The following is a 16,650-nucleotide window of genomic DNA, read 5'->3' on the forward strand; positions in this document are numbered from 1 at the left end:
ACTGACTGTACAGGTTAACTTTTGTGTATTATTGGAAATGAATGAGTGGCATGGAAATATTTACGTAGGTGATCAAGCATCAAGCATGAGTGCATGACATCATATCTATCTATGGCACACTCTGTAGGTCTGACAAAGCAGTACTGGACTCTGGAGTGGAAGGACTAATTATGTACCATGTGACATCTGAGTCTGGTGACAAAGAAGAAAGAAGCTCAATCAGCAAATCAATCATGCATGCATATCCTGCAACCACACACAAGCCATGGGCCATTAATTCATGCCTCTTTTATTGTGGTTTCATTTTCTGGATTTTCTTAGTATTTTTATGCGATGTAGGATTTAGGGTATAATAATTGAACTCTTAGAATTAATACAAGTACACTGTTAGCTTATTTTATGATAAAATTATTTTTCCCATTGTTTAACAGTACCAAAATGGTTATCTAACTAGCTTGCTAATTAACATGATATCAAAACCTTGAAACATTAATGCAAGAGGTTTAACCTAAGTCCGAATTAGCCTCTAACCCACATTGTTGCCTCTTTGCAATGCATGATTAGAAGAAAAGTTGTTTTCTTTATCAAAGTGGGGTAGGTTGTTTGTTAAAACAAAATTTCGACTGAGTTTAAAGATAGGTACAGCATGGGCAGATTTTTTTGAAGGTTAATTTCACTGTACAAGATAACCACTTTACCAAAAATTTATACTGACAGACATAAATAAGCAAAATGGGAAATGAATGATTTGAATCCAAGATCGACTTCAAAATTAAGGAATGAAGGATTTGAACTCAAAACTTCCTAAAAATAAGGTTTTGATACCATATTAAGCTAATAGGTACAAATTGATAGGAAATACGCCAACAACATGTAGAACAAACATATATATTAACAAACAAAAACAAGCAAACTTTAAGATTTTAATATTATGTTGGACAACTATTGTGTCTAAAAAAATTTAAGTTATTATAAAATTGACAAACAATGTATATCAAGCTAATACATATTAAATTTCACTTTAATACTACTTCTTTACAAAATTACAATGTTGTACCCAATGTTTGAATGGAAAAGAACGCCACCATCAAAATTGATATATTGTTTTCTGGTCCAAGTCAATGAAGTCATGATCATGGATTATAAATAAAGGAATTCATATGGGTCATCCCTTAATTATTACTAATTTCCCTAAATTTATACCAATAGCTTTCCCATCTGTTCACACTAAACTTTACTAATATCAAAGCTACCTAAGTAGGAGGGTGGGCATGGGCCGCAGCTCACCCTTCCGATCTTGGGCTAAAACATTGGGAAGGTGGGCTGCAGCCTAATGGGTCGGACTAATACTTAACGGGCCAACAGACCAATGCATGTGTCATATAGAAGTATAGAATAGAACCCAGAATCAAAGTAGAAACATGGGCCGGAGAGGCTGGCAGGCTTACATTATCAGACTAAGCCCATGTAGTGAGTATGGATCACAGACTGTTTTACACGTGTCATATTTGATAAGGATTTGGTCTTCTACTTAATTTTACATAATTCATGTTATTTGAAATCTAATAATGTGTGAGCAAAATAAAAAAGGGATTCATAAACACTTTTTGTGAAATCACATACCCTTCTTACTTTCTAAAACCGCCAATAACATTCGCCTCTTTCAAGCTCATAACAATTGCGCAAATGTTAGAATGAATGTCAATAGTCAATTGATGTCAATCTAGTTAAATGATTGTGTATAATTTTTAAAGATATATTATTTAAGATTTCAAATTTTAAATTTAAATAATTATACATGTATTATAATTTATGTAGATTAGTAATATAATTAAATAATGTTGTAGTCACAAGAACAAATTTCAAACGTTATAGAAATAGATGATAACCAATTTCTAGAACATTTATTACGATTAGCTGTATACCATATACATCCGCAACATACCCAAAATCCATTTTACCATCTAAGTACAAAATATAGAGAGAATGGTCATTGCCACCCCCAAATAATAAAGTAATTGAAGACCCCGAAATTGTTAACCTCATATTGAAACACTATTAGGCACACCTCTACATGTAATCCCAGGCTCAGAACTAGCAGCAAGTAGCTCATAAGGCAGCACCCCAGCCCCACACCTATGCTTAAGCTTTGGATCACAATTCCTCCTATCAATCTCCTTCTCAATCTCCATAATCTCTGCAGAGAACCTGTAAAACGCCTCAACAACAACAGGATCACCGGACCAAGTAGAGGGCTGTTGCCTCTCCCCAAGGTACTCCTCGTCCGGCGAATGCGTAGACAGTGTGTCCACCACAGCCATATACTTTGTGGCTTGTAGGACACTCGGCAATGCTGAGAGGAAGTACTTTTGTGGGTCGGCTATGAAATTTGCATACTCGGGGTCGTTCTCTTCCGGGATCAGCCTTCTCATTAGGGGAGGCCTATTGGGGACGTACCCTCCATAAGGGTACTGACCAAAGTTGAGTGCAGCATGTTGTGCTGATGCTAGCCAAATCAAGGTGCTGAGGATTGAGACAAGGTCATCTGGGGTCGACAATGAGGGCCACCAGCTTTCATGGCGAAGATCCGCGTGGCCTACATTGATGGACTCTGAGTACCAGCCTTGTAGCTCTCTGTCGTTTCGAATAAGGCTCGCATCTGGGTAGTAATGGTGCACGTAGGTCCGAACCCAGTTTTCAATTGCACCCCAGATTAGTAGCCCATCACTGCCATATGGGTAATCTTCCATTACAAGTCTCACGCCGTGGGGTTGTGTTGGGTCAGGCACTGCCATGCCCCTGCATTACAAAGTGTTCGACCAAAGTTCAGACAAAGAACATAGAACAACAAGTACCATAACCTTTAGTGAATCAAACACAGAGAGAATTTGTTACTCAATCACATACCTTTGGACGAGATCTGCTGGAAGGCTTTGGGTGTCAAAGCGCCAACCTTTGTAGGCAGCAGCACTGATTTCCATGGCGTAGCGGCCAGGGGTGAAGCACGCCTCAATGACACCGTCGGCGTTGATTAGGCTCTGCCGGGCCAATCCATTGATCTCCAGGGTGTATCTCATGTGAGGATCCAAGAGCTTGTATATTGGGTGCATTGCACTCAATTGTCTATGTGCTGCCAATATAAATGGTTCCAAGGTAGCATGGGTACGTAGCCTGCAATCCATGCAACATATATTCAGCACAAGAACATGTACAAAGTAACAACAAAATTATATTATAAGGGATTACATTTTCTGGTCACATTATGTGACAGATAAAGTCTACTTGTTACGTCAATTATTATGAAACTTCAAATATCACATAATGTGATTAGCTAATGTCGTCAGAAAATGAAAATTATTATTAGCGGCAAGTTTAACATACCAATGGTGTACGAGTTGATGGACTCCGGCATCATTGGAGCAGACATGGGCCTTGGCAAGCTGCCACAACCAAGAGGTGGTTGCATCGACCGGAGGAGTCAAAACACGCTTGGATCGTGAACTTGGTCCTGCAGGTGGGAGGCTCAGCTCTATGGCAATGGGCTTGAGAGTTCCAGTGGGTGTCCAGAAAAAAATGGTACGTGTAGCATAAGCCTTGCGGCCATCAAGAGCATTAATTCGCTCAAGAAATGGAAGGTAAACGTCATGGTAGTCCACTATGTAGAGCTTGTTCTCATCTAATGCCTGCAAAATCAAACAATAAGAAAAACCAAAATGAGCAAACTATGGTCCAATAAAAAGGGATTTAGACAAAAAATCAACTTAATCAATGGGTGAGAGTGGCATGAGAACATTTCCACTTAGAGAAAACACCAAAAAGATTAAAATAGCAAGTGATGTAATGGGTACCTGTTGCACAGTCATGCCATAGAGATGAGGTGAAATGTGTTCTTCTTTGAGTGCAGAGTCTAATGGCCCATAGACCTTAGGGTCAAGTTTGCTCACTGGTGGGAAGACCTTAAGCCTCTCAATGCTTAATGGGTTAACCCCTGCCACTGCTTGGCGGGCAAATTCGTCATCTCGCTGCCAGCTTAACTTGTCCTCTGCACATGGAATAATATCTTAGTCTAATAAACAAATACTTTGTTCATGGTTTTTAATTAATTAATCACACACTATGATGGCGCACTACATAATTTATATATGCTTATTTCTTTGGTGGGAGCATTGAGGGATTATAATATGATATAATATATGGTAATTAAAACCATGTTGAACATGAAACTCACTACTGAGAATCTTGGGGTGGTCATATTTGAGAATGCCCTGGTTGTAGTCTTGGAATTTCATGACCATATTTGGCAGTGGAAGCTTCTTTAATAGTTCATCTTGCAAACCCAATTTGAGGCCTTCACTGTAGAGGCTGTCAATGTCAGCAAATCCTCGGAAGTCTTTGTCAGCTTTGAAGCTGGACATTAAGGAAGGGATCAAGTTGTGAAGGACTCCCTTCAGCCTCCCAAAAGAGAATGTGTCCATTTTAGACTCCTCAAATTGTTCATCTCTAGGCACATACATTGGTAGAGGCTTCTCAACCCTGCTCTCTGCTAGCATATCTGTGCCACACACAAAGAAAATAGACCATTAAGACTAAGCCACTTATAAACTTCTTTGTCGTATTATATTGAAATATGACTCTACAGTCTGGTAACATAATATAACATATTAGATAGTCTAGCGCATTAAGTAAGCATAATTACCGGTATCAGTTGGGAGGCGACCAGTACGGCATCGTCTTGGGTATGGAATTTTTTCACCTCCAAGTTTAGGCCTAGCAAGGTCAATCCCCTTATCAGGGTTTCCCAAGTCATTGTACAAAGCATAGTCATATACGCTATCTGATAATTTTCTGACTCCAGTGCCATCACCCCTAAGATTCTTCAGCTCTTTCTGCCTCAATTCTTTAAGCCCCTCTGGAGTCTGGCTTGGCAAATATGGCTGCTCAAATAAAATTAAATTAAATTTAAAACCCACAAAAATACAAAAGTCAATAATTTTTCTATGCTTTTAAAAATTTAATGATGCTGCCGCCAAAGAAGAAAGTTATTTGGTATCATGGTAGTTGGTAGGCTTAACTATATGGGCCCATGGCCAAAGCCTATTAATGACTGGCCCATTAAGAGATCAGACGGACCAAAAATCCTTTTAGCAAAATTCATTTATTAAAGAAGAGAAAGAGACCCCATTTAATTGCTGAGAATGTTAGGCTGCTAGCCATGAACCATTCAACTCCTCTAACGTAGAGACCAAAAATATAATATCCAATCTATTAGTCACTTGAAGAAATTTCAAAGACTAATTTATAGAGTTTTGACTTTCTGTGTAGGCAAAGGAACAAGAACAAAAGATCAATGAAAAGTAAAATGGAACTTAATTCAATTTAATTTAATTACCTTGTTGCAGAAGACTATTCTTTTCTCAGGGTGATCTTTCTTGGATTGCATCCAAGAATTACAGGGGAAGTGTAATGGACCACAAGCAAAGCCTTCAATGGTTATGGCCTCCAAAAAGAACTCATTTTGATGCTTGTTGGTCACTGTGATTGCTCCTGGTATACCAAAATTTGAGTCCACCATAAATTCGGCTGTGTAATTAACCCTCTCTGCTTTGAGATTGGACTTCTTTGACCAGTCCTTGAGCACCCCTTCACTGCTTTTCTTGGGTTGCTTAGTTCCTACAAAAATTCAAACAACAAAATTAGCACAATTCTCATTGAATAGTACAAAAACCAGAGTACCCAGAAAGAGAAAGCTGCTTACTTGGGTCTATTTCAGTGCTGACAATCTCCAAAACAACATTCCTACCGATCTTGTCAGTGAGAGCATCCAAGTGTTTGGAAATAGCCTCTTTGAGGTCCTCCTTGGTCTTGTTCCTCACAGTCACCACAGCCCTCACCTGGAACTTCACAGGCTTCTCTGCAGAAGAGAAAGAAGGCACAATCTTGACCAAGTCCTCACTGATTGCAGCTACAGGCTGACCCCTCTTGTTGGTCTTCCTCAAATGCACCACCCTCCTAACACTCTTCTCTGAAGGCACCAAACTTGGTCTGAACAAAAACTGGTTTTGGTGATCAAAAAAAACTTTTTTGTCAATCAAGGAAGTGCCTATAATCTGTTTAGCTAGTGCCATCTTCTTCTTCTTCTTAATTTCTCTGTACAAACACTCTCAGATTAATTAACCCAATTGATCAAAAGTATAACTTTTACTTTGGGGCAGAGAAAAAGAAATGGTTGTTGTTGTACAAGAAGAAGTGAGAGAGAGATGGAGAGAGAGAGAGAGAGAGAGAGAGAGAGAGAGAGAGAATGGTATATGCAGAATATGATGATGAGCTGGTATCTTTCTTTCTTTCTCTCTTGCTATATATATAGAGGAGATATATAGACAAAGAGAAAGTGAAAGTGATGGTGGTGGAAGAGAAAAAAGGTGAATGTTATGGATCTCACCGTCCACACGTTTTTCAAATTTTGTGCTTGTGAAAAACACTTGGGTTTTACTTCTACTTTTTAATGGCTTAATTTGCTTTGTTTTTGGTTTTTGTTTTGAGAAACATTTTTATTTTTCTCAGTCTTTGGAGTTGGAGAGTTCAACGAGTACGGGGTCCGAGTCAAACAAGTTTCGGATTTCCTAGTAAAGACGCGGTGTGGGGAAGCCAAAAAGAAGCTGGGCTAAGTTCGGTGGAAAGGACATGTGTCTCCTTGTCTTCTACAATTATGGCAATTGTGTCCCTGTTCATCAAAAAGTCTCATCAGGATGGTCAATCTTGTGAAAAGATATCAACTTTGCTATAGACATAGACCTATAGTCTATGGTCGATTTGACAAATTTTAAACTATGCTTTTCTTTTTATCTCTTTTAGGGTAATTTTGTATATTTAACGTTAAAATAAAGCATTTTAGTTAAATTTTTACAATTGATAACTAATTCATTTAATTAATTGGAGACAAAGCAAAATATAGACGTTTATAAAAGATAAGTAATTAAGCTCAATTAGAAAGTCTTGGTAGATGGTAAAAAGTATTAGGTAATAGAAGATTTTACTCATGCAATAAATATGTAATTAAAGAGAACTTCAGCTCCTGGCAAAAAAAAAAAAAAAGAGAACTTTAGTCAAGGTAAAAATATCGGGCCTAGATCCTTTTTTGGATTTACCTCTCGTCTTCTTTTTTCTTCTTCAAATCTCAACCATACAAGTTGATTAAAGCCGAATCCAACGGAATATGGGAATTTGCTGCAGATGTTTTATAAGTGAATCTCAGTATTTAAGACTTAAAGAGTGTTTCAACTACTATTACTAAAACACAGAGACAGGTTTTTCTTTAAAACAAGGTCGTAAGATCTTTAAACAGTCAATGGCTAAGATTTTTAAGATCGAGAAGAGAAAAGGGGAGGGGAAAACAATTGGAGAGGATCAGGTCCAAAAATATCTGCATGCAAACCTACCATTCAAAGTTCACAGTCAGACTTATGGTAGAGACTCAAATGTTGTTTTGTGTTTTGTTTCTGTTAAGTTTTTTTATATTTTTCTCAATTAAATTTATTACTTTCTTTTTGTCAAAATAAGGTTTAAGGTGTGAAATTAATTGATTTTCTTTTGTTTTTTTTTTTAAAGTTCAGTTAAAAAATAAGATTGATAACTCAGTTCACTTACTACATAAATCTCATCTAGGTTCATTTTAATAAAATGTACGCGACACGGTAACTCACCAAGCGCTAGGTACTGTTCACCGAGAGCTCTGCAATTGCCACTGTCATATAGTAACTATATGAAGCTGCATAAAAATGATACTTGTTGATATATCTTATGTCTTTTCTTACATAAACATGTCAAAAACTAATGAAAACAGCATAAAACAAACAATTTAAGCTTATGAAGTCACATTCACCCATGTTATAGCATAAAAATAATTGTCACTAATTGTCGATGTCCAACCCAACGAGCACTCGACGCCAAAAATACATAAAAAATTTAAAATATGGGCTTATTTGTCACAAAGTGGACATATTTGACCTTGTAACTTTTTACGTGAGTTTAGTTATGATTAAGAGTTTTTTTTTTTTTTTCACAATGAAATTAATCGTTAAAAGCAGGAGTTTTGTACTTTTGTAATGGAAAAGAACAGTGGGGCCGGGCATCTAAGTAGTGGATTGCATAAAGTTGGATATTGTAATGGAAAAGCTTAAAGTAATAGCAAATTTATAGTGTGCTGCAATTCATCTGTCATTTTGTATAACTAAATTATTGGGAAAATATATTTAAGCTGACTGCATAAATATATAGCTTTTTATTGGACAAAATATATGATATATGTTTGTATATAGCTCACATGCCGCCAGTATGGTGGCTATAAAATTCCCAACTAGCTAGAACTTTCCTCTTGTGCTTCTCACAACAGCTGTGATGATCTAAAATATCATATAGAAAGTAGAATTGCAGCCCAATTGACTATGATTTTAATCAAACCCAAATTCCCAATTTTGATCAGAACCCTTTCATTAGCAGTCAACCAGTAGTAATCAAAATCTTCCTAGGTTAGAACTTAGAAGTGTTTAGATTGGAAAATGGTTATAATTTTCTAAAAAATTAGGTACGTACGTGGCTGCAATTTGTGTATAAGCCATAGTTTCAATCCTAGGTACATAGTTTGTAACTTTATATATATACGCCAACCAAAGACGATTTATTGGTCCAAAAGTTGAAGAGGGACCAATGTATAATCTCTAGCTCAGAGAGTTGTACCGCCACTAATACAATGAAGAATAACCCAGAACTAGTAATTAATTGGGTCAAATCTGGACTATATAAATCTCATCAGCTGTGGACAATTCAAGAATGCAGTCCAGCCAGGAGCTTAATATATTATGACCCAAACAAAGATATATGGAACTCAGTAGATCATGACCTGCATTAAGAATGGTTATGAATTAATGACAAACTTATCGTGTTAAATTTTGAAAACTCATACTTTCTTTTTTTTTTGCCTAGAATTCATTTTTTTTATTTAGACTAATAGTTGGTAAAGAAAATGACGAGAATTAAACTTTTATCACAGATGCAAGTAAAGTATGTAAATAACAATACTCGTTACTTAAAAAAGCTTTTGATCGAATTTCACAATCTTAAATACATTAAGGTTAATTTCATATTTGTAATAAAGTTGAAGGTTTGATATATCCAACACATAATTTAATTAGCAGCACCATAAAATATAAATTTATGATTACTTCAATTACATTATAATAAAAGAATTAAGAATTTAATAACAATCACATGTCTATTTAAAAAAATGTTAGCACTATCTAATAATATTATCAATTGTATGAAGAATAATTATATTATTCACGTTAACTCATGTATTGGTCTGGAAGACTTAAAGTATATATCATGCCATGCAGAAATTTGAATTTTTCAAATGTCCAACTCGCACCAAAATATATATTCGCCAAAAGACTTGGTTCATAGAATATTTAAACCGTGGATTCTGCAGTTGACCTTCAATTTCATATATACACATTGGGATTGAGACTTTGAGTGTCAAAGCTAGCAAATTAATTGACCATAGACAGCTTCCTATATATTGAAGTTTGACTGTGTGTACCAAAAGAAAAAGAATTACAAGGCAAAAATAGAAAAGGAACTAATTAAAAAAAATATACATATTTATAAGACAATATATAACTATATAAGACATAGACTCTTTGGTTGTCAAATTATTAGTAATAAAAGATTAAGCAGCTAGAGACCAACCAAAGAGAAAAAGTCCAAGTTTCCGCAACTATGTCTATATATGAAGTCTATGATATAAATAATTAAAAATTAATAAAAGTCAGTATATTTTTGCTGTCTACTCTGAATTAGATGGACTCCAAATTCTTTTGTGGAATTCAAAAGAAGAATTATCATTACATGTATATATATTTGCATGCATCCAAAAACCTAGTACCAAATCTCAACCTACATGCACAAACCATACTCTAACAGAATAACACATACATATCCCATGCATAATTACTCCACCAGTTTTTTATGATTTTTGCTATCTCACACCATGCACTCATTAATTAATAGGCCCATTAATAAAGAAAGATAATTTGTTTCTTTGTTTTTGTGGCATATATAATTGGTATGGTACGTATGCCTGAAATATTTAAGGCCTGATCGACCTCTGATCCTAACTCCTAAGCAGACTTTCCTTTGGGATGTGTGTTGATGCAAATTTCCGTGAGATAGATGCAACAACTTAGAGATAGTGACCTGGCTGATCAGAAGCCTTGCCGGATGATGACGTGGATGTTGATTGGGATCTTCCTGCAAATGAACACAAAATCAAAGGAGATGGACCGGTGTGGTACCAGCCAAACACGCTCCGATGATGAAGTCAGTGATGTGTGTTTGGTGGTGTTTGAATAAAAGTGAGGAAGAACATGGGATGAACTTGGGAGAATGGGAAGAACAAGGCAAATGTTCTGGGTTTTCTCAAAGGTTCAAATGTGTTTTTGGTAAGCCAAAGTTTGTGCAAGTGTTTGTTTTGTGATGGCTGGCCTCTTTGGCTTTGTGTATATAAGTTGGTTTATATAGACAAGGGAAGTTGTGGAAAGTAAGCTACCTGCATGTGGATGAATGGTTGAGGGGGATCCACGCGTTCGGTCATGAATAGCAGCATGCACAGCTATTCATTTCCTTTGCATTCAATGCTGCATTGAATGCAAGGATGGAAGATCAGGTGGAATGCCTCAATAGTCATGGCTGTGAGCTGGAATGTCTCATCTGTCAGAGAGTCATGTCAGGTGCACTTGAGTATGGCGGTTCGCCCCAACGTGATCTTCTTTAGAATGGCGGTGGGAGGCCGAGCCGATCCGAACACATGTCTTCACGTGTAGACGTGAAACCCATGTATGATCGGATCGGATCGGATCGGATTTTAGACAAGTCGGCCAAGCCGATCAGGTAGGTAGTGCAGTGATCCCCTCAAGTGGAATCCGGCCGCAACTAGGATTTGAGATGATGATCACCAAAGCCGAGCCGATCCGAACTGGGAATGGAATGGACTGAGTTGATGTGGTGACGTGGAGATCCAAGTCTGATCGTGATCGGTCATTGGGCCGGGCCGAGCCGAACCAATGGTCGAGATGATCCGGTGGTGACAAGATTGTCGAAACACGTCTGATCGTGATCGGTCATTGGGCCGGGCCGAGCCGAACCAATGGTTGAGATGATCAGGACAGGTGGTGACAAGATTGTCGAAGCACGTCTGATCGTGATCGGTCATTGGGCCGGGCCGAGCCGAACCAATGGTCGAGATGATCCGGTGGTGACAAGATTGTCGAAACACGTCTGATCGTGATCGGTCATTGGGCCGGGCCGAGCCGAACCAATGGTTGAGATGATCAGGACAGGTGGTGACAAGATTGTCGAAGCACGTCTGATCGTGATCGGTCATTGGGCCAGGCCGAGCCGAACCAATGGTCGAGGTGTGACTGGAGAAAGATGATCTCCAGATCCGAGCCGAACTGATGGTGCCGAAAAAGATGATCTCTCGAATTCCTGGTGGATCTCAATGTCGGTTCGGATCGGATATGGGTAACCCGGAGGTAAGAGCCGATCTCATATGTACATGCTGTTGGCGTTGCTAAGCTGAGATGATGACATAGATGGCTGGGTCTGACAAAGTTGACCATCAAAGAGTCTGAGCAAAAATGGGACCTGGTGTGCCACGTGTTAGTCTGTGTTTGGCCATTGAATCCATGTGGATTTATCCACAAACAATGTGGAAGGAGGTCAATTACAAGGAGCAGTAAGATCTTACTTCAACATCCAAATTTAAATCTAGTCTATTTAATATGCATATTTATATTTACTTCTTTAATCATTCTTTAAGACCAGGTGTCCTGGTCTATTTTGAATAAGAGAAGACAAAGGGAACTTGTCTACTAGCTAGTAGCTAGGGAATTCATTTGTCCATACAAACGCTTGTTAAGGACTCAACTCAAGACAACTTATTCTATGAGCAATTGAATCAAAATTTTATAGATAATCTGAAAAAATGTTTAAGTATATAGGACTCAATCTTTCATTACATGAAATCACCATAAATTTGGGGAAAAAAAAACAAACAAGGAGTTGGTAGCAACCGTTAAATGCAAAAGCACATGCATGCTACAATTCTTTGTAGGTGGCCGGTATAGAATTTGTAATTAATATCTTCTTAATTTTGTGGTCTGGTTTTCTAAAACATGGGGATAATGCCATTGGGTTAGGCTGTTCCCAAAATACCAAATCTTGACCCACCGGCTGATCGAGATGACCAGAAAATTAATCAAAGACTCACTCTTACCCAACACGTACAACATATGTATATATATGCCACCACCGTCCATGAATCAGAGGCCAAAATCCAAACAACACAGACTACAATTAAGTAAAGGCTACATGAACTACGAGAGTGAAGTCTGAACATTAATTAAACATTAAACAAAACAAAAATTAATTGTCCTCTTCTTCCTCCTCGGCCCACCGGCCTAGCTAGCTAGAGTACGTGCCTCTAATATATGACTATGACACAGTTAGTGATCGATCAGCCACTTTTCTTTTATGGGATAGATATGCATGGCCAAATTAGGAAGAGAACGAATTTTTTTTGGCATGTTATGTTGGCAGTGTGTCAAGTCTGAACATCACATTTAAGAAGAAGAAAAAAAACTTATCTACTATATACATTTACATATGACTATATGAGAGAGACTGAGAATACATCAGTTAGATAGAACTGTTTCTTCAGATTTAAAAACTAATTTATATGTAATTTAAATTTACACTTTGACAATATAATACGAGTAACTGTAAATATGCAAGAGAGAATTTTCTTATGCATAGGCATATAGCTAGGTCTCCATGAAAAACATGTGATTTGGAAAAAGCACGCAGCTGCTGGCCTAGTGGTACGTACCCAATATATGTTTGGAACAGGACCCTCTGCATGCTTTGAATCTTTTGGCGCAGTGTAAACATTTCCCCATCATATTTGGTCTCCGAATATACAGTTTTAATTTTGACTCTGCCCTAATATATGCAACTTTGTGACCCTTTGATGTGCACAGCTTCATGTGCTAACTTTCAGCACCTTCCTAGCTATGAATAAGTTTTGAGGGGCAGTTTAAAGATGGGCTGACTGAGTCTCTTTTCAAAATGTACATACGTTTAATAAAAATAACTTTAAAACCCAACTCTTTTTTAATCTTTTTAATTTCTCACTGGAGGTTGGAACCTTTATTAATTGGTGACAAATGTAAAATTGGTATATATATATATATAGAAAGTTGAGAAAAATGATGGATGAGACAAAGAAGTCGTGTTCCATATCTTTAGATATGTAGGTGGATTCAAATTCTCTACTTGTTTCTAGTTGATTTTAAATTTTAGTTATATATTTATTATTCAAAATAGAAAAAGATGAAATGGATTCATATTTCTTTTTTAGTGTTAGTTTGGTTAGACCTATGTATTTATAACTATTGAATTTATATGACAAGGTTAATATTTAAATAAGCAAAAACAAAGACAGCAAGAGAATCAAAATCAGGCCTACTGGTTGTTGAAAGCCCATTACTATCAGTCTGAGACTAGTAGAATCCGAGTTCAATGTCCATAGAAAGAGAGATCCTAATTCTTTAAGGCTACAACTGGGCCTAGGCCCAACCCAAAAGATTATCTTTAATATATGTGATCAGTGGGCCCCGCCTAATCAGTCAACTGGTTAACTTATTGACCTGAGATTGATTGACCTTGTCTTAAATTCTTAATTAATTTGTTTGGGAATATTGCAGGATATAGGGGCCCATACATTACAATATGATTAATAGAGATTACCACTCATTTTTATTTCGAGAGCAGATGGAGATGGATTTGGGTTTATCAGAATTGGCAAATGACATTAGGACAACTATATATAACCATATTTATCTAGCTACTGTCATCCCATTCTGTAAAGGATGTTATCAGTCATCACTTTCTCGAATAATTCACATGCAATATTCAAACACAAATTAATATATATGTTTACCAAGTCATTATCAGTTATGTAAGAAATTCAGCAACGAAAGCAAGCCCTTAATTAATTATTAAGCTAATTAATTGTATGCTTTCACACTATTATATGACATATCTTTTTTTTGTTTTTTGGGTGGAATCACTCGATCCAGTCCATCTTTTGACATTGTGTTTGAGCTTTAAGAAAATAACTTGTCTGTTCCGGTGACATGGAAAGGCTAGCTGTGTCATGGCAGAGAGAGAAAGAGAGAAGAACGAGAGGAGAACAAGAGGGGAGAGAGAGAGACAGAGAGAGAAAGAGTCAATGAGAAGAAGGTGGGGATGTCACCTCTCCCTGGGACCCTATCCCAGTGATAAGAAAGTTTCTCTCATTTCATATATATCAGATCTTCTTTGATCTTATTTATTAGTACTTTTATATGTAGCATATATGAATATGTTTGAGTGAAAGCATCTCCTAACATCTTAGGTATCTCCTCCACTCTAGTTATATTAGCTTATTTCTTCCCGAAATTATTTTCCAACAGATTAACTATCCGGTTTGCTAATTTAGTATTTACTTTTTTGTTAGCTAAATTTGGGTGAAATGAGAGAGAAAATAGCTATAGCTAAAGCAACCCCACTTAAAGAATTTTTGAATTATTTAAATGTAACCATACAAATTTACCCCACATCAGCCATAATATCAAATTTTAAGAAATAATAAAATATTCATATTAGCTAGAATAGAGATCATTGATGGAGTTAAATTTTAAAAGTAGTTAGCTAAAATAAATTTCTAACATTTTTTGTACAAATTTAATTATAATATAAGTAAGTTTGTTGGAATTGCTCACGTTAAATTTTTAAACCGTAAGTCCTAACCTTGTCTTATACAATGGATAGATCTTTAAGAGGCATCTTAATTAAATCTTAAGATGCATGAAATCTTAATTAACCTTGTCTTATATGGAGTACTCGTGTGAATTAACTAGCATGCATGACTCAGGCACAGTGATAAGTCATATATAAGCAAGTGACTAGATAGTATAATAATGATTTCACATGCAATCCATCCGGATTTTATCACCATTATTACTACACCTAATTTTTTAATCAGCTCTTAAATTTTTTTTATTTGTTGTATTATATTTGTGTGTGTTTAACTTGTAGTTCCTTGTCCTAGTCATTATGTAATTATATAATAGGTCCTACGAATTAGGGGTGGGCGTCGGGCGGGTGGGTCAGGTGGGAGCCCAAACTATCTCCGACTAAACAGCTTGGATCATAGTCAGGGATGGGTCAGAGACGATCAGAAAATGGGTTGGCCGAGAAGGTGGCTTGCCTGAGAGATAGTGGCTGATGGAGGTGGTTCTTGTGCTGCAATGGTGGACGTGGTGGACGATGACAGAAATGGGGGTGGTTGGTGGCGGAAATGGAGGTGGTTGCAGACTTATAGTGCCTAAGAAGATGGTGGCTACTGGCTTGCCTGAGAAGATGGTGGCTGGAATCTTGGCGGGCGGGTCGGCTTTGACGGTCGGTGGAAGGGGGCGGCCGACACCGGCCCGTTAGTGATCGGACGGGCCAGCTTACAGCTTGGCGGGTCGGTGGAGGCGGGCGGGCCGAGTTCGGATGGGTTGATGCCCAATCCTACTACGGATTGATATGATTTTACTAGCCAAAACATGATGTAGCAGCATATAAAGAAAGAAAAACTATAGTACCTAATACAATAAATAATGAAAATAAAAGTGACATAATTTAAAGAGATAATTAGGCTCAAGTTTTTTAGAAAAATAATTTTTAGATGAAGACCAAAACATTTTAAAATTTATAAGAAAAATCTTTTAATTCATAATAAAGTCCTTTTAATTTATAAAAAAATTATTTTAATTCATAATAAAGTCCTTCTCCGATTTGAAGAATATTAGCCCCTATTTAAAGGATATTTCCCTTTATAGGGTGTAGAGTAAATTTTGTTGAGGTTATCCAAAATTTTGGAGTTAAAACCTAGCATAAAGTCGTCAAAGAAAAAAATAAAAGAACTTAATTAAAAATTTTAAATCACTACTAATTTTAGTCTAAAAAAATTCATCAATAGACTAAGTCTCCTAATTTAAATGTTAAACAAAAGAAGACAATTATCAGCTTAAACTAGCCATAGCCATATTTAGTTATGCATATTTTGGAATATCATGACGACATTGTATGTCACATCAGCTCGCACCTGTTGGGCATGCAATGGATGCTCAATAATGCCCCATATTTATATAATTCCATTTCATTTTATTATTTAAATTTGGTCCTTATCTAATATCTACCAAGCAAGGAGTCAAATTTCGAAATTTTCGGCGAAATTTCGCCGAAAATTTCGTTTTTTAGGGGTATGGAAATTTTAATACCATACCAAATTAATTTCGAAAAATTTCGCCGAAATTTCGGCGAAATTTTCCAAAATTTCGGCGAAATTTTTGATATAGCTACCAAGTTCCCAATTAATAGTCAAACAAATTTAAGCATGAAAAAATTAATGAAATGGAGCAGTACTAAGAGGTAGATGAAAACAAAAATAATATACTAATTTAATGCTAAGCATGCAAGATCAAGTAGATGAAAACAAATTAATGTACA

The 16,650-nt window shown here is 36.7% G+C and overlaps 1 protein-coding gene across 1 annotated transcript; it reads right to left on the bottom strand.

Annotated features, from left to right (window-relative positions):
- Window positions 1–1,882: 1,882 nt before the first annotated feature.
- LOC147287510 (linoleate 13S-lipoxygenase 3-1, chloroplastic-like) lies at window positions 1,883–6,282 on the bottom strand. Its single transcript, XM_086239491.1, has 8 exons — window positions 5,756–6,282; window positions 5,390–5,670; window positions 4,697–4,934; window positions 4,229–4,552; window positions 3,849–4,042; window positions 3,382–3,683; window positions 2,908–3,171; window positions 1,883–2,799 (listed from the first exon to the last, which is right to left on the bottom strand). The coding sequence occupies exons 1-8, from the start codon at window positions 6,123–6,125 to the stop codon at window positions 2,043–2,045; spliced, it is 2,730 nt and encodes a 909-aa protein (XP_086095617.1). The 5' UTR covers window positions 6,126–6,282; the 3' UTR covers window positions 1,883–2,042.
- Window positions 6,283–16,650: the final 10,368 nt, after the last annotated feature.

The sequence above is a fragment of the Dryas octopetala genome, chromosome 4, assembly GCF_963921425.1.
Source record: "Dryas octopetala chromosome 4, drDryOcto1.1, whole genome shotgun sequence".
Lineage (NCBI taxonomy): Eukaryota > Viridiplantae > Streptophyta > Magnoliopsida > Rosales > Rosaceae > Dryas > Dryas octopetala.

Bases quoted from the DNA above. Each gene is read 5' to 3' on its own strand.
- LOC147287510 (XM_086239491.1), bottom strand. From the start codon at position 6,125: ATGGCACTAGCTAAACAGATTATAGGCACTTCCTTGATTGACAAAAAA. The intron at 4,553-4,696 runs GTAATTATGCTT...TGTGTGGCACAG, and splicing joins TCGCCTCCCAACTGATACCG to ATATGCTAGCAGAGAGCAGG. The intron at 2,800-2,907 runs GTATGTGATTGA...TTTGTAATGCAG, and splicing joins CCAGCAGATCTCGTCCAAAG to GGGCATGGCAGTGCCTGACC.